Source organism: Chlamydomonas reinhardtii, chromosome 1 (genome assembly GCF_000002595.2).
Source record: "Chlamydomonas reinhardtii strain CC-503 cw92 mt+ chromosome 1, whole genome shotgun sequence".
NCBI classification, from domain to species: domain Eukaryota; kingdom Viridiplantae; phylum Chlorophyta; class Chlorophyceae; order Chlamydomonadales; family Chlamydomonadaceae; genus Chlamydomonas; species Chlamydomonas reinhardtii.
The window spans coordinates 6,093,267-6,113,788 of NC_057004.1; the positions used below are offsets into that span (position 1 = coordinate 6,093,267).

At 61.3% G+C, this 20,522-nt stretch overlaps 3 protein-coding genes across 3 annotated transcripts; all 3 read right to left on the reverse strand.

Annotated features, from left to right (window-relative positions):
- Positions 1-23: 23 nt before the first annotated feature.
- CHLRE_01g043500v5 (uncharacterized protein) lies at positions 24-4,071 on the reverse strand. The gene is made up of 9 exons (XM_001690127.2): positions 3,738-4,071; positions 3,570-3,632; positions 3,387-3,453; positions 3,013-3,092; positions 2,432-2,872; positions 2,011-2,163; positions 1,458-1,550; positions 988-1,158; positions 24-692 (listed from the first exon to the last, which is right to left on the reverse strand). The coding sequence occupies exons 2-9, from the start codon at positions 3,606-3,608 to the stop codon at positions 180-182; spliced, it is 1,557 nt and encodes a 518-aa protein (XP_001690179.2). The 5' UTR covers positions 3,609-3,632; positions 3,738-4,071; the 3' UTR covers positions 24-179.
- Positions 4,072-7,093: 3,022 nt separating this feature from the next.
- On the reverse strand, positions 7,094-16,509 carry CHLRE_01g043550v5 (uncharacterized protein). The gene is made up of 5 exons (XM_043058840.1): positions 15,884-16,509; positions 14,620-14,709; positions 13,713-13,792; positions 12,006-12,690; positions 7,094-11,612 (listed from the first exon to the last, which is right to left on the reverse strand). Exons 2-5 carry the CDS (start codon positions 14,686-14,688, stop codon positions 8,973-8,975), a joined length of 3,474 nt encoding a protein of 1,157 aa, XP_042928754.1. The 5' UTR covers positions 14,689-14,709; positions 15,884-16,509; the 3' UTR covers positions 7,094-8,972.
- A 64-nt stretch (positions 16,510-16,573) lies between these two features.
- CHLRE_01g043600v5 (uncharacterized protein) lies at positions 16,574-20,377 on the reverse strand. The gene is made up of 8 exons (XM_043058841.1): positions 20,176-20,377; positions 20,001-20,107; positions 19,621-19,676; positions 18,989-19,405; positions 18,580-18,666; positions 18,066-18,289; positions 17,755-17,821; positions 16,574-17,453 (listed from the first exon to the last, which is right to left on the reverse strand). The coding sequence occupies exons 1-8, from the start codon at positions 20,191-20,193 to the stop codon at positions 17,143-17,145; spliced, it is 1,287 nt and encodes a 428-aa protein (XP_042928755.1). The 5' UTR covers positions 20,194-20,377; the 3' UTR covers positions 16,574-17,142.
- Between the last annotated feature and the right edge of the window lie 145 nt (positions 20,378-20,522).

The following is a 20,522-nucleotide window of genomic DNA, read 5'->3' on the forward strand; positions in this document are numbered from 1 at the left end:
ATTGCAAGCAAGCGCATTATCATAATACCGCCATCGCGCTGTGCCCGCCTCATGTCCGGCAGTGTCACCCTCTCTCCCCATGTCTTCGTTGGCACGCTCGCCTACACGCCCTTGCCGAAGTTGTTGAGACAGTTCAAGACCCTAATGCATCATTTGCCACAGAAACACCTCGTACACCTCTACGCCGCCAGCGCCTCCGGCAACAGTCCCTGCACCAGCGACGGTCCATCCACGTTGCCGCTGCCCCCAGCCTCCTCTCGCCCCCGTGCCTCGTGGTGCCCCGGCCGAAACAGGATCTGACCCCGGCAGCTGCCACAGAACGGCGCCGCCGCGTCCTCCTCGTCGTCGCCCTCCTCCTGCTCCGCCTGCACCACCTCCACGCTACCAGCGCCCTCCTGCTTTCCCGCGTCAGCTGCTGACGCGGCTGCGGCATGGATCGCTCGCAGCTCGCGCGCACTCAGTGGCGCACGGCAGAGCACGCAGCATGGCACCGCTGCCGGCCGGCATCCGACGGCTACGCCGTCTCCATTTGCTCCACTCGCGCCCTCAGTGCTCCGTCCGTGAAGCGCCTTAAGCTCATTGTTTGGCGTGGCCGGGAACGTGGATGGCATGGCATCGGGCGAGTTGAAGGGGAAGGGCCTCAGGGCAGAGGCGGTGCGCAGGACCGTGAAGATGGTCGATGGCAGGTTGGCCTGCATTGAAAGCAACGTAGGTGGAGGCGACGAGCTTTTTTGGAGTATACTAAGCATCTTGCCAGCTAGGGCAGATAATGATGCAATCATGCAACAAGGCGGCGAACATGTAGGTGAGCGGCACGGTGGTCCGCAGGCCTGCTGATCAGGGTAATCGGCGGCCTTTCAGTGCTGCCCCAGCCCCTGCCGCCTGTTGCCCGCGCAACCCAATGCCACGATACGAGCAGGAAGCCAACGTCTGAGGTGCAGACAACGCTGAGTCCGCAACATAACCCGGTCCACGCTTCGTACATACCTGCAGCGAGTCGACAAACGCCGACGCGAGGCTGTTGATGGAGCGGCGGGGTGGGTGGCTGTGTAGACCCGTTGACGCCGATGACAGGCGCGCGAGCAGCAGCGGGGCCGGCAGCTCCGCGAGGTGCAAGCCGCGCAGCCGGCAGACAAACACAGCCTCCTTCACTGTCACCTATAACCAAGAAAACAGCAACCAAAATTTTTGAGCGGTGCGTGAGCTGGTGAACAAGAATCGTGGGCGCGCTCACACATGACGCAGCGGTTGGTCGGGGACTTGTGTTGGTAATATTGTGCTCCACTGCATCTCACGCACAACTGGAGTGCTTCAGTACATGCAGGTATCCGCGTTCAGTTATGCGGCATCGTTGGACACCGGGTCCCAGGAGAGCCAGGCACAGTTGCCGGATGGCACAGTTGGGTCGAATGGGCGCAGAGATGCAGGCTGTCACAAGGCTCCTTCCCAAGCCCCACCTCGCGCATGGGGTAGAGGAAGGTGGGTTCGCCGGCCCCTGTGCCGCGTGCGTCCACCAGCTGGATGTCCGACGGCAGAGCGAAGCCCCGGCCCTGGTGGCATACGGTGAAACGTAATGCGTGCAGAACACGGATCAGTAATACTCGTTAACAGGGTTCAGCGTCAGGTTCAACACGCCGCACAGCCCTACAAGCAACAACTGAATCGAAAAGCACACTGAGTCCATGGGTAGTGCATTTGCAACTTTGTAGGTACAATAAGTTGGGTCACGTTTGTCTGGCGCGGCAGTCCGATCAGACTTTGCCGGCCCCGGTTCAGCGAAAACCAACTGTTCTCGCCCACGCTTCCTAACACAACGCGCCGGTAGTGCTCGAAGACCTCACAGGTGTTTTGGCCGTCCTATGCACGCCTCAATACATTGGTTGCCTCGTTACACGCGCTCAACGGCGAGCCCCTAAAAAACGTTGCAGTGCCACACATGCCGCAGCGTCGAACCAGGTCCACCCTTCCGGCCCTGTCTTCGACCCCCTCCGGTTTCGCCGATCTGCTCACCTTGGCTGTCTCCGCAATCACGCGGGCCGCCAGAGCTGTGGCGCTGTCTCCACACAGAAGCTTGGTCGCGCCGGCCACGGCGCCCGCTGCTGCCAGGAGGCGCCGCCGCAGGTGTCGAATGAGATCCTCCCGCCCGGTAGGGTCCTGGACCGCCTGGGAGAGTACGGGTCCAGACCGAAATGCAGACATGCTCTGGGGCTGCCGGTGCTAGTGCCATATGGCTGGCAGCTGCTCGGCTCCAAACAACAGCACTCTAGCAAACGCTGAGTCATGGCACGTACCCTTAAAACGCACCCACGACGCCACCGCCTTGCTGTAAACAAATGCAAACCACTAGCTTTGTCGGCCCACGGGTTTGCAAGGAGCCGGGCCTGACCCATCGGGCGGTGCCACGGCTGGGTCTCATACACCCCATGCACACCTGCAAGAGCTGCTGCAGGCGAGCCTCGCGCTCCGCAGCGCCGCTGGCCGTCGCGGCTGCCTCTCCCACATAATCCGAGTCCCCGCCCGCCTCCCCACCCCATACCGGCGTCCCGTCAGCGGCTGGCTGCTGCTGCTGCTGCTGCTGCTGCCTCCAGCTCCGCACGGCCTCGCGGCGCAACGCTTCTGCGTCACCCAGTAGGAACACGTCACGCAGCGGCACCACCCACACGTCCAAGCCTGGGCTGGCGTTGCCCATGCTGGTGCTAGTGCTGGCAGCGGTCGAGCTGCCGCCGCTTTCCGCCGTAGTCATCGCCGCAGCTACTGCCGCGCACTGGCGCGCTGCCGCCACTACGTCGCGACTGTGAGCCTCCGCCTCGGCAGCTGCGGCACCGTGCGCCGTCGCCTCGTTCACGTGAATGACTGTTAGGCCGAACTCAATCTGTGATCAAGGAAGGTATAGAACGCCCAAATGGTGCCGTAAGAATGGGTGGAACCAAGCCGGTAATCCTTCTAGGCAGCCCGTCAGAAAGCTGCAACAAGCATGGTGGTCGTGCCGGTCGAAACTCAGTTGCGCCACACCTTGCCCCTCTCCTTGCGAGGCGTGGAAGCGTCCTTGCGCATCGGCAATACATTACTGAGCAGCGTCAGCGAGCAACTCCCTATGAGGCATAGGAGGTGATGACAAGAGGAGTCAGCTGTCGCCTAAATGGGGCACCACCATACCATGCCGTATGAGTACAGTCCCCCAGTTGCGAAGGTGCATAGCGGAGGTGATAGATCCAAGGCAACAATCTCTGGTCGCTGCGTGCTTGCACAACCTGCTTGGCTGGGCTCCAATTCACCACCCCAACCGCCACGGCGCATGCGGCATGCAAGAACAACCGTGCCAGACACATGGAGAGCCAGCCTCGATACAATCCTCGACCACATACGCTAAAGCACAAAGCTCTCACCGCCAGACAGCGCTACCGCGATGTTGTCGCCAGGGAGCAGCAGCTTGTGCGTTTTGAGGGCTCGCACCTGACGGGTGCACCGGCCACAAAACACAGGACACCGCTTTCGCCGTAGTATCAGCTGCGTCAATGCGTGTACGCTGACAGGCCTGCCGCAATACCGGAGCTCCGCAAGTAGCTTACCTTTCCACGCACGCTGAGCTCCAGGCAAGCGTGGCACATGGCCTCACGTTGACGCCCCAGGACCTGCGTGCACACGCGCCGGTTGGGGTTGGTCAGGCAAGGCGCATCTTGCCCAGCCAGTTGCACGGAGGCCCGACACAGACGCAAACTCCTCTTGCATTTACTTACGATCGCTCGCGCCGTTTTGCACTTGTAGCAAGCGACCGGCCCGCCAGGGCAAGCTGCTTCCTGTGCAGCAGACGAGCTAGCCTCCTCCTCTTTCTGGCAGGACTTATGGCCAGAGCTTGCACATGTTAATAAGCTGCTGCCGCATTCAGGCTGCTCGCACGACTTTTCGGCGACGATTCGCTGCGGCCGCTCGCAAGACTCCTTTTCTAAAGCTGCAATTTCCTCTTCCGTTAATCCGCAGCTCATTATAGATGTTTTTCCACAGCCTCAACTCCGAGGAACAGCTTCAAGGCGCGAGGTTCAGTAATTCAGGGCATGGGCTCAGAGGTTGAGGGTTTAAATCAATGTGTTTATGTTCTCAAGCGCACTGATAGTTATATACGTGTACAGTTGATGCTGCAGGATCGGGAGAGCAAATGCCACTCATGGGGCAGGAGGCGTGCAGGGGGGAAGGCGTGCCACGGGCTTTGGGGGCACGGACGTCACTGCCCCTCCTACCCGAGGTAGGGTCTGCCCCAGGGCTTGTATCGTCCATCTGCGCTTTAACAAGTTTGCCCCAAATGCGCCGAAGGCGGAATAAGTTGTGTGGGTTTGAAACCGCAATTCTACAGAGCGGGCCCGGCGCTGCGCGGTGGTCGCGGTGGCCGCGGGCGCACCACAACCCAGCGGCCGCCGCCGTCCCCGCGGCTCCCGTCGCCCGACCCGTCATCGCGGCACAGCCGCCGCCCAACGCACGCGCCCGTATCAGCGCCGCTGCCGCAGAAGGGGCGTCCGTCTTCGCCTCCCCCGCCAGCGCAAGGCGGCAAGGTTCGACGAGGTCGGCGAAAGGCAGCCGTACGTGGCGCCGGCGCTGCCTGAGCCACTGCCGGCGGCGGCCGTGGCGCTTGCGCTCCCACCGCCGCCGCCGCTTCCACCGGTGCCGCCGCTTCCACCAGTGCCGCCACTTTCGCCGGCGCCGCCACTTCTGCCGGCGCCGCCACTTCCACTGCCGCCGCCGCTTGGACTGCCGCCGCCGCTTCCGGCGCCACCACCGCTCCCGGGGGCGCCACCAATTCCAACGCCTCCTGGCGGTGCCAGCGGGCCTGCCGCCATGTTGGTGGATCCGCGGTCGGCTTTGCGGAGGTGTGGCCCTCAGGATGCCGACAGCCTCGATGAGCCCCTGCAGCCAAGAGCGCGGACACCCGCGCCGTCGGGGCCGCGGGCTCTGGCCTGCGGGCTGGTTTCCTGCTGCCGCCGGCTGGGCGGGGGCCGTTGCCTTCGGTGACTGGAGCGGACGGCGGCGCTGCTGGGCGGGCGTGCGAGCAGCTCCCTGGCTGCAGGAGGCCCGTTTGGCGGTGGTGGCGGCGAGCCCGGCGGTGGCGCATGGGCGGCTGGGGTACGCCCGGACCTTGATGTGGGTGGTGGCGAGTGCGACTACGGGACCATCATGTCCGCGGCGGACGTCGCGGTGGCCTTGCTGGCTGATCACGATGAGGGCCCCAGCCCCGGCGCTGCCTTTGAGGCGGTCCTGCAGCAGGCGCTGTGGGATGTGAGTGCTCAGTACGCGGTGTGCTGTCGTGGCACTGCAGTGCGCGCCCTGATCCTGAGGTCCCTCCGTGGGGACGTCCGCGAATGGGAGCGGGAATGAGTGGCGGACGGTGGCCCTCCCGTGTGCCAACGGGGCCTGGTGCCGCAGGTGCTGGAGGTCGTGCGTGGCGCGCGCGGACGCGGAGTTGTCGCGGGCGCACTGGGCGGGCCCCTTCTAGTGCGCTGACCTGGTTTGGCGGCGCGTTAGTGCGTGTGTGCCTGCGTTTGGTCATGCGCCGGCGGTGGTTCCCGCGCGGTAGCTGGCCTGCTTTGTTGTGGCGGTCGTTACGCTGCCGCTTTTGTGCGCCGGTTTGCGTTGGGCCCGTGCCCCGGTTTGCTCCGGGTTGGTGCGTGTGTGACTGCGCGTGGTCGTGCGCCTTCGGTGGTTCCCGTGTAGTCGCTGCTGGTCTGCTTTGTTGCTGGGTCAGAGCGCGCGGCCACTTAAATCGGCGTGCGTGCGTGGCGGTCGGTAGCCGCTGCCTGTATTCCCTGGCCTGCTTGGGGCCCGGGGCCCGGTTTGCAGTGTGTTGGTGCGGGGTTGCCGGCGCTCTGTTGTGTGTGCGCCTGTGGGTGTTTCCCGTTCTCGCGGTGGTTTGGGCTTGGGTGCTGGGTGTCTCTCCTTTCCTGCTCTGTCCCCTGCGTCTGTTTCTTGCTTTGTCCTACGAGTTTGATGGTTGCTTCGCCTGTTTTGTTGGGGCCCCAATAGTTGCTTTGCCCCGGAGGGGTGCCCTTGGGTTTCGGTGGCTGGTGCGGTTGTCTCTGCCTCTCTGGCGTCCTGCTTGCTCGCGTTGCAGGTTGCGTCTTCCGTGCTGGTGTGGTGCTGCGCCTTCCCCTTCCTTCTCCTTTGTAACCACCCTCATAGATGTGGTTTCCCTCGCAAGGGAATAAAACGGAGCGTAGGCGTTTGGGCGCGGGTTTCGCGGTATACTAGACATTGGGAGGGTTGGGGCCTTGGAGTTATGTCTGAAGCGGAGGCAAGCAAGTCCAGACGCGTCGTCCTCGTGCGCGAGCAGCAGGCCCATCGCGCGACATAGGGCAGTGATGCATAGCTACCTTGTTCGCCAGCGCGCGTCCATGGCTGTTGAACCTGCTGTTGCAGCGGGACGCGGCTGACGCATGGCGGGCGGTGCCTGTACCAACCTATCCCGGCTATGTCCGGCGGGAGATGAAATAGATAGCTCCGAAACCTTCGGCTTCAGCCCGCTTTTCCCTTCAAGAGGGAGAGACAGTGGGGCTCAGTGGGTGGTGGCTGGGTGACGGCTGGGTGACAACCCTCCCGACTGTGCAGGGACGTGACGTCAACTCCGCAACCAACATCCGGCACGCGCTGGTGGAGATGCTACTGGGGCACAAGCGACCTGCATCGCTGCAGACTGGCGGCGGCAGCGGCGGCGGCGGCGGGGGCAGCGGCAGCGGCGGCGGCAGCAGCGGGGGCGCGTGCGTGCATCTTGGTAGCGGAGGGGGCGGAAAAGGCCAAGTGGAGGAGGAGAGCGCAGCGCCGCCCAAGAAGCGGCGCAAGCGCGCAGGCTGAGGAGCCGGCCGGTGTCTAGGTAGCGGTCCGCGGTGGGGCTGGCAGGGCATGCGTAGCGGCATGACAAGTAGTGCGGCTGTTGACAACTGTGCTGTGTCTGGCTGCGGTTGGCTCTGCTGTGGCATCGCGACTGCTAGATAGGCACCTGGTTTGGCTGTGTGCCTGTGGAAACCGACCCCGGCTATGTCCGGGCGATGAGGTTGTTCGGCCTCAGACTGTGGAGGGGCTCAGCCCCTTTCCCATGACCGGCGGGGAACACTTGTCCCTTTAAGAGGCCTTTCTGTTCTTTCTTCAAATAAAAACCGATCGTGGTGAGAAATTGTGCAATGTCGCTTGACCACACGCCTTTACACACGAACGACAGTCCGGGTTGCACCACACCGTACATCCACAAGAACAATCCGTGAACGCTGGCACGTCCAGTGGCTGCTTTGACGCAACCTAGTATCAAAAGAGAAACCGCCTCACTCATAGCGCGCCTTCCCATTGCTCCCATGCCACAAAGGAGCACGAAGAGCAGATACAGTCACCTGTACGGAGGTATGGTGTTGCCCAGGTGTGGCCGCCTGTACATCCAAGCGTAACGATGCATACGTTTGCTTGGTTAAGCTCTCTATGTCCAGTTCACGCCGCAACACTCCGGTAGCGCTTGTAACAAGAAAAGGTGGCTCTCCCTTGCAAGGGAAAAGTGGGCTGAGCCCACGCTATATCATGTGTTGCCGGCTGGCCGCCTTATGACCAGACTAAATGCTAACATGCTAACCGCTCGCTCGCCTGACCTCCGGAATGCCGCCTACGAACAGCCTGCAGAAGACGAAATACTTCATGAACGTACGGGGGGTCGCACATGACGCCCCAGCCACAGGACAAGCCACACCATACTACGCTGCGTGCGACCTGTTGCGACCTACGAACATTTCCGTGTGCCAGCAGTCCTGTCCCAGATAGCCCCCGTGCATGTTGAATGTGCACGCATGCATTCATTGACCTTAAATGCCTCCATTGATCCACGACGGCACCTTTCGCTTTCTAACGCGCGAAGGTGACGTATTTCCATCCACACAATTCCACGTGCACGCCCCGCCGTTTGCCAGCCCTGACGAATTTCCGCATCACAGCCAAGAGAGCCGGGTTCTGACTGCCGGTGCAGAAGCTTTACACAAGACACACCTATCTGTACCGTTTCCATACATGCACACAAGCCGGCCATTGGAACCCATTGGAACCCAAGTCCCATCACATAAAGATTGGTGATCAAACCATAGATGCACTGCTGCCAAATGGATGCCCTTGCGTGCCCCCGTCGGCACGTCATACTGATGATTTCATTGTTTCGTTCTTCACATGAACGGCTACCCCCCCCCCCGTCGTGGACCCGGCGGTCGCGCTAGATCGCTTATCCAGTGGCTTCCACCAACAAGCAGTCGGGCGGCACTTCGATGAAGCACTTTTTAAATGCCCAGACAGACACACACACACACACACACACACACACACACACACACACACACATGAACGCATTTCTTTGATTGGTAATAATGTTCTTGATTGCGCATGCGTTACCAAGGCCCCGCACACACACGCGAGAGCGCCGGTAGCAGCGCTTCAATGGGTACGTGCAAGCCAATACTGTATGCTGTGACTGAGGTAGGTCTGCTGTATAACTATTTCGTCATACATCGCCGTCGTCATAAGCCCGTGCAGCGCCACGCACCCTAACTTTCCAGCACCGGCGGCAACGGCACTGCATCTGGCGTAATACAGCAGCCGCATCCACAGCACGCACTGATAGCTATTGTTTGTGCCGCCCACAAATCCGTAACGCAAACACAAAACTAGCGTGCCGTGCACTAACGAGCCTCTCACTGCCTACTGACACGATTCTACACCAAACGGAACTTAACAAATAGCCCACCGAGGCCACACGCTTACTACCTTCAGCCCTTGCCTAGCGATGGGGTTCGACACGCCTTGACCCCAGGCCTTCGTCCGCACTTGTCCCCTTCCCCCGCCTCTCACAACCGTGGGCGTCCCTCCTTCCTTAGCCCCGCTTCAAAACTTATTTTACGCTACGTGCGGGCAAGCCTTTCTCCGCCTAAAACAGCCCTTTCCGATGACGACTGAGCATCTTGCTGCTGCTATTGATAGTGGTGGTGGTACTGCTGCTGCTCCTGCAGGTCTTGCACCTGTTGCATGTGCTGCTGCATCACGAATTGATTGCGCTGCTGCTGCTGCTGCGTATGAAGTTCCACTTCGTTGCTCATCTGCAGCAGTTGTTGTTGCTGTTGCTCGAACCGCTGGTGCAGGCGCTGTTGCTGGTATTGCTGGTGCTCCGTGCGTGATGGGTGATGCTGTTGTTGCTGCTGCCAGTTCAAAGCCGCGGCGGCGGTTGGAAGTTGCAGCGCAGCAATCACCTTGGCCGGTCCAGCCAGGCCACCGGCTGCTCCCGCTGAAGCTTGCTGCTGTCCCAAGATCCAACCGCTGCTGCCACCGCCTAGGCTGGTCACAAGCGCGCCCGCTGGAAGCAGACTGCCGTCAAGCGTGCCGCTGCCGGTCGCAGGGCTGCTGCCCGCACGCGACAGGCTATGTGCGCGCGGCGGCAACGGCAGCGGCGACAGCTGCTTGCCGCCGCCGCCACTACCACCAGTGCCGCCGCCGTGAGCACCGCCGGTGCCGCCGCCAAGCAGCGACACCCCTGCTCCTGCGGGCGGCGCGCTGTTGCCCAACAGCCAGCTACCGGTGGTAGTGCTCGTGCGGTGGCCGCTCGCCTGTTGCTGGTGCTGCCGCGATAGCATTCGGGGGTCAAGCGCTGCCATACCCGTCATCGAGCCGCCGCCATCGCCGCTGCCGCCACTGCCGCCGCCGCCATACATGAGCCCGCCAGCGACTCCACTTGCCTGCTGCTGGCTCAGGTGGCCAAACATCGGCGGCGGCGCGGCAGTCGTCATGTTGGACCAGCTGCCGCCTCTGGCGGCATTGTCCAAACCGCTGAACAAGCCGCCGCCGCCATTCGCGCCGCCGCGCGCCCATCCTGCGCCGCCGGTGCCATCAGCGGAGCTGCTGCCCTGCGCGGCACCCAGAATACCAGCAGCCAAGTCGTGCTGACTGCTCCCCAGCAGCAGCGCCGCGCCGCCACCGCCGCCGCCGCCATGGTGAGCCGCTGCTAGCGCTGAGGGCCCGCAGCCGCTGCCGCCGCTGACAAAGATGGGCGCAGCAGGAGCTGCGCCGCCAGCAGACCATAATTGCATCTGCATCTGCTGGTGCTGCTGGAGAACCAGCAAGTTGTGGTCATATGGCTGCTGCTGCAGCTGCGGTTGTTGCTGCAGCTGCATGCTGCTGCTGTCGTCGAGAGCTCCGCCTGCATCACTAATAAACGATCCGCCGGGTAGGCCCAGCTGCAGTGGGCTTCGCTCCAGAAGCTGCTGCTGCCGTTGCTGCTGGAAGTGCAGGTCAAGCATCACGCCCCCGCCGGCGGCAGCCGCATCCGATTGACGGTGACCCCCGCCGCTTCCACCGCTGCCTCCGTTGCTGTTTAGCCCTAGCAGCGATAGCTGGCTACCGGCCTGGCGCCCGCGGCCCGCCGCAGCCAGCAGGCCCAAGGCATCCAGCTGCAGCGCCTGCTGCTGCTGCTGCTGCTGGGGAGGCATTAGCGAGCGCCCGCCGCCATAGCCGCCGCCGCCGCCGCCGCCGTCTGCCGGCAGCAACGCTGCATCAGAGCCATAGACCTGCTGCTGCCGCATGCGAGGTTGCTGCAGCTGCTGCATTAGCTGCTGATGGCGGTCTCCATGCGAGTCGACAGAGCCCGTCATCAGTCCAGGAGATCCGCCCAGAGGCCCGCCACCGTAGCCGCCGCCGAACGGAGCCCCGCCGCCGGCTCCTGCAAGGGGTGGAGACATGTACATGGGCGACCGGGGGGCGCCGAAGGACGCGCTGTAGCCGAGGGCGGCAGCGGCCGCTGCAGCCGAGGCGGAGGAGGGAAAGCGGGGTCCTAGCAGCGATGACGGCGGCGCATCGGTGGGCCGTCGCTCCTGCTGCTGCTGAAGGTCTTCCACAAGCAGCAGTTGCTGCTGTGACGGGGACCCTCCGTTCAACATCATGTACTGGCCGCCGCCGCCGGCGCCGCCACTGCCGCCGCCGTTAGCAGGTCCTGCCGCCGCAGCAAGACCAGCAACAGCAGACAGTTGCTGGTGGGGCCGCTGCAGCTGCCGAGCGCCAAGCTCAGCATTACAACTGCCGCCGCCACGCCCGTCCAGTCCAGCAGACACGTAGTTCATCAACAACGTCATTGGAGACCCGGGGCTGCTGCCCCAAGCCGCCGCTGCACCATTCATCCCGCCTTCCATGCCGTACTGCTGCTCCTGCCGCTGCTGCGGCGGCGAGTTGTAGAAGCCTAGCAGCGCCTGCTGCTCGCCGCCGCCGGCACTGTGCGCCTTGACGGCGAGACTACTACTGGCCATCGGTCCGCCGCCGCCAGCAGCAGCGGCTGCGCCAGCAGCCCCGCCGCCGGACGCGGTCAGGGCCGTCGCGCCGTCAGCACCAGCAGCGGCGCCTCCAAAGCTCCCCGAGGAGTAATGAGCAAATCGGCTGGCGCCGCCGCCGCTGCACGCGTTTCCGTACGGCCTAGCAGCAGGCGGGGTATCGCTGCCGTAGTTGCTGCGGCGACCAACGGCGGCGCCGCCAGCGTTGTGTGGGGCGTCAGCTAGCGCCTGCTGCTGCTGCTGGGCGGCCGTCGCCACTGCCATTTGCTGATGCGTGTCGGCGGCAACGTCGATGGCCACCTGTTAAACGCCAGCACAGGCATAGATTCAATGCATGCGGTCAAGCCATCATCGCCGTACTTACTTAAGACGGGTGCCGGATGGGTTGGGGCATTGTACGAGACACCCACGATTGCCCGCTGTACCCAACTGCTGCTGCGCTAGCTGTGCTTCTATAAGAACGGCAGGCGTGCGTGTTGTGAGCGGTGGGTGGATTGCGTGCAAAAATGAGACAGCCCGCAAGCTTACTATGCAACGCCGGTATTCGCCGAATAAGCCATTCCTACTTGCATGGAGCGCGCCAATGGTTCTTATTACAGCCATGAGGCAAGCGAGCACCGACCCTTGCTTGGCAACCAATTGCGGCATGCATACACACTTGCGCGCAGTCATCAATGCAAAGAACACACGCACCTTGGCTCGCTGTACGGCAGCCGCCAGGTCGGAGGCGCTGCTGTGCGGTGGCGGCGCCCGGCCCCGCATCTGCTGCTGCTGCTCTGCGACTCTTCCACCGTCTGCAGCTGCTCCGCCGTCATCACCAGCCGCCGTCATTTGCGCCGCCTGCTGCAGCTGCCGCCCTTCGTCATTGTGGACTGCGGCCGCGGCAGCGCCCAGCAGGTCACTGATGGTGCATCCGCCGTTCATGCCGCCGCAGCCGGCTGCGGCACCTGCTGCTGCCGCGGCTGCAGCGGCAGCAACAGTAGCTGCGCGCGTGACACGACCGCCGCCGCCTACCGCGCCGTCAGCGGCGGCAGCAGTGGCTGCTGCTGCTGCTGCAGCAGGCCTCCGAGTGGCTCGCCTGCCTCCTCCGTCGCCTCCAGAACTGCTGGTGGGAGACTCGCTGCCGATGTCGCCAACCTCGTCCTCGCTGATTGTGCGGTCATCATCGGCCGCGGCACCACCTGCTGCTGCTCGCAGCTGAGCGCCCTGCTGCGCAGTTCTCTTCAAGGCGCTGCCACTGGCGTTGCCGGCGGCAGGAGCGGTGCCGGCGGCTGCGCCGGTTTGCTCCCCTTCGCCGCGACGCCGCTCCTCCTCTCTGCGTTGCCGCTTCAGTAACACGCGGCGCGTGTTGCGGTGCTTGAGGCGGACTCGACATGACCTGCTGGCGCAGCAGCGGCGGTATGTTGCAAGGGCGTATAATAGGGTATGGATGCGCGGAAGGTAGGGCGCCATTGGCGACAGCTTGCTAGCAACAGCAGCTGGCCGTGCCATTTATTGCACGTATGTAGTAGCTTTGTGCTGTGTACATGTTACTATATAGTAAGCCCGCTTGGATATATCCAAGCAGCGGGCGGCATGTAGATAGAGGTAAGGCAGAGGTAAGGCCCTGTTAACCCAAACGCCCGGGTATGACTGCTGTCTAGTTCATTAAATGTGCTTGCTTGATTGATTGGCGCACATCCCCACGTGCGTCCTGCTAACTCCGAGACTAGGAGAAGATGCACAGGCCGCGGATGGACAGATGACGTACGACAGATGTAACAGTCATGCATACTGCTGCATGCGTACGTACTACCGTTGCGTGCTATTATTCGACCGCCGCCGGCGCTGCGATAATACATGAGTATGGACCAATACACCGCCGCCGACTTCAAATTACAGGATGTTTCATAAATAAACAAATAAATAACTGATGGTTGCGCGTTCCCAGAAGTCATCAGGGCGTGGATTAAGGGAGCCGACGGGTGCGTGCATGCGTGTGGGAGGTTCAGTCCCCAGTACCCGCCGCCTGCTACCGATGCTTCAGTTAAGCTGCTGCATACTTTCAGTTTGTATACTGTATAGCATGAAATCGGACGCCGCCAGAACTACTACGTGCAGCGCGCCGGGGGGTTGCACATACAACCAATCCAACTATCATGGACTTACATTCCGGTGCGTGGCACTACCGGTACTCGGACACCGCAACCAGCTCATTTACTGGTATCATAGGACACGTATGTACGTAACACCATAGATAGATAGATAGTGCATGTGACATGCAACGCGCGCGCGCCGCCTGCATGCATGATGTAGTGCAATCAAGCAGAAACTACACAAACCGCAATCGAGTATGTAGCATTAGTTGACCTGCCGCCTCGATCTGCCGCAGGTCATCGACGTACACGCATACACTCTCACCTCTGATCGCTGTCGAACTCCGTAAGCGGGTGCAGGCGCGCACATTGCTGGCAGAAGCGCATGCGCTGGCCCTCAACCACCTGTACGTGGATACGGGATTTGCGAAAGGCGGCATCGCGTCCAAGCAAATGGTGATATTTGGATAGCTAGATAGGTAGATCATCACTTGCATATATATTACGGCACGCAGCAAGGACGGATACCGCAGGACATACACATGCAAACACATGCAGGCAAGCATACGCACGTAGAGTATCAACCCCCGCCCTTCCGTTGACTTTGCTAGTCCTAGCTATGTACATCATCTGCCACGGCACTACTTCTTGCAGGAAGTAGGTCACATACCGTTCCAGCCCCTATTAAACCGATCGGTATGGGGGCGGTCACCAGGCGGTCACCCGAATAAACCGATGGTCAGCGTCGGTCAGGATCGGTCAGGATTGGTTGGGATTGGCTGCACGGTAAAACATCGGTAAACTTTGATAAAATGGTCACTTCCTGGTAACCTGTCCAGCCGCGCGCCCAGCCCCCGCCCAGCTGCCGCCCAGCCCCCGCCCAGCTGCCGCCCAGCTATGATCATAGCACGATGCCACCAACAGCACCGACTACCGACCACCTCCGTCCAGCATCCGGGCCGCCTCGCTCCCGCCACCGCCCCGACCCCACGCTAGCTGACTCATGCAGTACCGCTTCATAATCTCGTACCGCCCTGACAACCGCCCGCAACACATGCAAAGTGCATTTGCGCGCATCATGTATATGCCGCCGCAGATGTGCAGCACGCCATAGCCAGTCACATGGCTATCAGTTTTATAGTACCGTACTAGCAGTGAGCAGCAGTGTTCAATGGCTATCTATGTATGTCTTGATGAATACGGTAGGTGTTAGCCTCGATTACTTCGCTCACCAGGGTGAGGCACTTGAGGTGTAGTTCACAGATCATGTGCCGCTGGTAGTATTTACGTTCGCTGGCCATGCTCCTCAGGCAGCCCAGTACCTGCGTGCGTGGACAACAGAGCGCGTACAGGGGCATCGTAGTTGTAAGTGCAGCATATACGCAATCAAGTAGAATGTGCGTACGTGTATACGTAGTGCGTGGTGTTGTTCCACGTGGTGGGATCTAATATGTAGCTGTGTATGTACGTGTAGGTGTTGTAACTCATGCACGCACATAGGACCACGTCTCAACCTAGGAACATTCTGCCAACTTCTTGCGCAGGACCTGGTGTATCAGTGACATTACTGCGCCCACTGCTGCTGCTCTGTCAAGAAGCAAGACGTCATCTACGGTACAAGATTTCGCGACCCGCCGCGCTGCGTTGACACTACCACGCGTCCCGGCACTGCGTACGTAGATAAGCTTACACATCATCGCGCTATCTGACGCACCAGCAAACACGCTAGACAACCAATGCGGCACTATCAATAAATAAATACCAAACAACATTGTTATCTCACAAGGGGAAGGGAGTCCCTGCAAGCAATGTGTCTGCCCACCCCGCCCATGCATGGAGGCGGCGGCGCAGCAGGCTGCAGGTGCACGCATGAGCTGGAGTACCTGGCATTTGCATGCATATGCCAGCGCACCTCCGTGCACCTAAACGAGTTGAGGGACCTGGTTGGAAAGTGCGATCATTTCTCAACACGCAGAAACCGGAGCTTGTACGGGCAGGGCCCGTGCACGCAGCAAAACTCGGTACGGGCAGGCCCGAAGTTTGCCACCCGCCGTTGAACCACCGCAAACCATTCACGATGTATGCACGCCCGGGTTAGGTCATATTGTCCCCAGAAACGTACAGTTCCCAGGGGTGGCGCACGTCCAGCGCAGGCGGACCCCCACCGCTCCCCCCACCACCTCGCCACCGAAAGGACGTAACTGGAGGCCAACGCGGCATGCGGCAAGCCTAACAGCTGCAATATGCCTCTGCACAGAGTACCATGATGCTCTCATCAATGGACTTTGCCGGGCGTTATTGCTGGCGCGCCAGCGCCTGGCCGGCGTGTGTGAAGTAAGTCATGGTCGCGCGCGCCGACGGCGAACATGCCCCCCAGCAACCCTGTAATCGATAAGCTGCAGCACAGTACTGCCATCTACAATATCCACACGCAAAAGTGCCTTCTGTTGTGGCGGCTCGTCGCTGCGCATGAACGTTTCAATGACCATCCCTCACCCGACAGCCGCCTGGGACGGAAGATTCTGCTGCCAAGCTTGGCTCAATGCAGTCCTGGGGCTCCATTTCTGACCTGAGCTCCAGTGACCACTGGAGTGTATTCCGCGGCGCTAACGTCAACAAATGCGTTTCCTCGCTGGTATCCATAGGCATTTTTGGCTACGCATTTATGCCACAAATTTTAAAGCTTCGTGTGAAAGCGTCTGTAGTCAAATCGTCGCTTTGCAGTGGCAAGTCAGGCTGTGCTGGATTTTGACGGAATTGAATCACTCATATAGGCAGCATCTTGCTTTTGATGAGTTTGGTTAAGCCCGAGCAGTCGGAGCGGCTGCTGCTCTCTCCGTCCTGAATTGCCCGAAGGAGAGCAAAACCAGGTTGTGGTCAGTATTTTATTTGCCTGAGGTGCACAAGTGTATGTTATGCAAGGGCTGGCTACAGTAGGTGTACTGCATGTGTCTCGGCCTCACGCTCAGCCCTTGCTCCGCACATGCAATGTGCGCCTCGACGTAGCCTACGTGTGTATGCGCAAATGGTCACAGGTTTGTCGGCTGTGCCTGCACTGGACTGGGCCAGGACTGGTCGTGGGAGCCCGGGCCCTGACGGCCGGGCGGGACACGCTTGGGGACACGTAGGGGCGCGTGCCCGTTGAGCGACGGGTGCGACAGGGTACGAGCTGGTGTGAGCGAGGCGAGTGTAACCAGACCCGGTGACTTGTCGGGAGTGCTAAAGCGCCTCCAGACCACTTCTTCAAGTTAGACTTTGGAAAGGGCAAAGTCAGTAGAGCTCCCTCCGTCAAGGAACCATGGTAACCGATCGATGCGGTAGTGGCCACGGGTAGTGGCCCTCTCGCTCGCTTCCGGTCTCAACTGCCATCGCGAACTAACGGCACGCCTTTCCTTCGCCAGCAGTTCACTGCGCCGATTTCCAGACGTCGTGTGCATACATGCCTGCAGACGCAGTGACGCAGCGCCTTGAATAACGGCGTACGAGCACGGAACGCAACCGGTTAGACCTGCAGCACACGCGTTCGCGTTTCGACAGCACTCCGCACACAGCTAGTTATCTCGCGCAAATCACGAACATACACAGCCTCAAGCCCTGAGCGACTAAGACCAGCCTGGGCCTACTGGGCATAATCATTTACCGCGCCATAGCCACCGCCGCGTTACAGCGCAGCCACACGCAGCATGCCCACTGCTTCCCAGCCCTCGTAACGCGCCTCCGCGCGACACGCTAGACGCGCAGCCCACCGCTGGCCTTCATCCCAGGACCTCGTCGTCCACGACCACAACATCGTCATCGCCACCCGCCGCGCCCACATCCCCTGCCGCACCGCTGTCCCCACCGCCGCTCGCTGCCGCGCCCGAAGCCGCCTGCCCGCCGTGATCACCGCCAGCTCCTGCGCTGGCGGCTGCAGCTGCGCTGCCCGCTGTGGCGTTTGCGGCTGCGGCCGAGGGCGCCGGCGCCGCGGGCTGCGGGCGGTACAGCGCATTCACCAGCCCCCGGAACTGCTGCAGGTCCAGGCTGCGTGCTTCCGATGTGAGGCTTGGCACCTTTTCCGCCGCGAACTCTGCATGCGTGCAGGGCCAGCAGGGACAGGGGCGCTCAGAAGCAGGCAAGGCGGAGTCACATCAGTCTCGCACGAAGAAGGCACAACTGACGGGGAGGCTAAGTAAGCAGCTATGTACGTGCGCCCGCTACAGCGGGCGACCCGCTCGGCCAGCACCACGACCACTAAGGTTTGGTGTCTATTCCCTTGGTACTTCTACCACTCCATGCCTCTTCCCAAGCGCAGCCTCAGCGGCCGTGGAGCGTGCCCCAAGTAAGCCTGTTGTACGCCATACATGAAACCCGCTCGCCCAGCAGCTTACCCATCATGTCTTTGAGCTGCTGCTCGTTGAAGGCCCCGAGCGACAGCGCCTCCGCCACACGTTGTATCTGCATGGGAGCGCATTGGAAGACGCAGGGGTTGGTTTAGAGTACAGGCACGTGCACGTTATGTCGGTAGTGTATGTAAGTATGCTACTTAAGCCATGCTTGGAGTCCGCAGCGCGCGCAAAGGCGGCGGTGGTGCGGACCGTGCGGACCAGCACGAGTGCAGACAGGCATACAGGGCTAGCAAGCCGTACAATCGAGGGCAATCGGCACGTCCCATGCAAGTATTCACGAATCCACGACTCACCCCTGCGATGGTCAGCACACGCCTCTCCTGCTCATGGCCTTCCGCGCCCTCCGCCAGCATCACCCACATGCCCAACAGCTCGGACTCGAGTGGGGCCGCGTCACCGCCCGAGCCTGCGGGGCCGTCGCCCGCCCCGCCGCCTGCCGCTTTTCGGCCACGCCGTCCACCGGATGCAGCACCACCTCGGGCCGCAGGCCCATGGCCGCCGGTCCCACCGCTTGCGCCTGCGAGCATGAAAAGGCCATACAAAGCAATGGGGTTGTGCAGCTGCTGCTAGCTCATGCGTAACTTAGCAGCTGCGAATTAGCAGTCCTGGCATGTACATTTCGTACGTACTGACTCCCAGACGCGCAAGTCGTCACGGACGACAGAAAAATGCGCACTGCGAAGCGCCTTTGTATGACCTCCTGCTCTTGACATATCGAACCCCTTCTCATCTGGAAATAACCCCAGAGAGGCGCTAGTTGGCCCATTCGCAGCCTGCATATCGCATGTACGTTACGTGCTAACTTACCTTTGCGAGCACGCCCCCGCTTTGGAGTCCCCTCGCCACCGCCCGCTCCGCTCGGTGTAACGGATCCCTTTCGGCGCTTCTTGCCACCTGTCGCACCGAGCGCGGGCGAATTTCGCATTACTCGCAAGCTGTACTGTAATGCAAGCGTATCACTGTTTTGCTACTATAGCTGCATCCTGGTGGATTGGGTCTTCAGCCCAAACAGCACCGGTGGATTACTGCAAGTGGCACGCCACTCCCCCCAGCAGCCTTGTGAGCGCGTACGCTTTCACAGTGTGTTGCTGGATGCCATATGTGCTATACGGTATATATTGCCCCAACATAAATTGCCGAGAACGATGCATAGAACATGGCTGTGGAAGGCGCCAAAGTGCTTTGGTACGCATGCTGCTAGCGATAACACACCTACCCTTGGCCCCATCATTGTCAGACTCGATTAACTCGACGTCCGAGCTCTTGTCTGGTGAGCCCGCCGCACCAGGTGCGCCATCGCCGCCGTCAGCCTCCTCTTGCTGCTGCGCCGTCCGCCGACCGCGCTTCGCCCCGTCACCTCGTCCTCGTGCAGCCTCTCTCCCTCTCCCTCGGCTGCTGCCGCGCCCGCTGGCTGCTGGCCTTGGCGCCGTCCGAGCCCCTTTCCGCGATGGGCCTGTCGAGCCCGGCCCGGCCCCCGCTGAGTCAACACCATTTCGCGCTTCATCGTCACTGGCGTCCTCGCTGGCATCGCTGGTGCCGGCCTCCTCATCTTCCGTGTCCTGCACAGGCTCTCCGCTGCCGCTGCCGCCGTCACTGTCGCCCCGGAGCTCCTCATCCTCAGATGTGACGTCAGCTGCAAATTATGCACAGTTGCCGTTCATGATGTGGGACTGTAAGTGATGGCAGGTTTAACCCCAAGGGCTGGCATGAGCGTGGCGCTACGGTACGCTGGGGTGCCGCGTGTGATGAATGGTACTCGCGGTCGTGTGCGCTGCCGCCACATATCCCTGCCTTACATTCTAGGAACACGCGACATGGCCACTTGTTGCCTTGCCTGACCATACTTACCACGTGATCGCGCTTGTATCCGCTCGCGGGTCCTGACTGCAGCGGCGCGAGAGGACCTACCAGACAGGGAGAGAACCGTCCAAACTTTTTTGGAAACCAGGTGAGCGGCACGATTACGGTTGGCTATTGTCTGTACACACTACGGCACGCAATACTCGTAACCAGCACGTCGTCGCTACTTGCTGGAGCGTGTGGGCTGTAAGCGTGTGCGGCCCGCGCGCGGCCAAGCCGTAGGGTTGCGGCGCGCACGCATATGCGTCAGGGCTGGCGGTAAGCGGGTCGCGTTCCAGGCCCTAGGCTGCCACATTCAGACCTTCCACTGGGTCTTAAAGAGGCCGACGCAAGACCCCTCTGTGGCATGAAGCATCCAGGTGCCATACCTGCGAGCCGGCGCAGCCGCAGCTTCCGCCGACGGCTCCGCAGAAGTGCGTGGCCGCTTGGCGGGTTTTTTCGCCACCGACTTCAGTCCATTCGCAGCTGCAGGAACCTGTGCGTATGCACATGCAAATATTCAGTTCTCCACACTGTTGCGGCGGGCCAGCACGCGGTGCCTACCCCCAGAGTCTGCAGCATTTGTTGGTTTCGCGCTATGCGAGCAGCTCGCTCGTCATCCAAGTCTGATAAAGGAGGCTCTTTTTCAGCAGCTTGGAGAATGCTGTCCATCCTTGCTAAGCTTCTCAAAATTTGGCAAGGGGTACTATCCAAATGACTCGACCTATGTCCTAAGTAAAGCGACTCTCTGTTAAGACCGGGATTGTGACGGCTTATAATGCGGTTGTGTAGTCTCCGCCTTTCCCGTGGGTCCCATGCCACGTTTGTCAGTGCCCCAGCCGTTTGTCGGTGCCCCCGGACGGCCCCAGCTGCGGCCAAGCAAGGCCAAGCTCCCCTCCTCTACCAAGTGC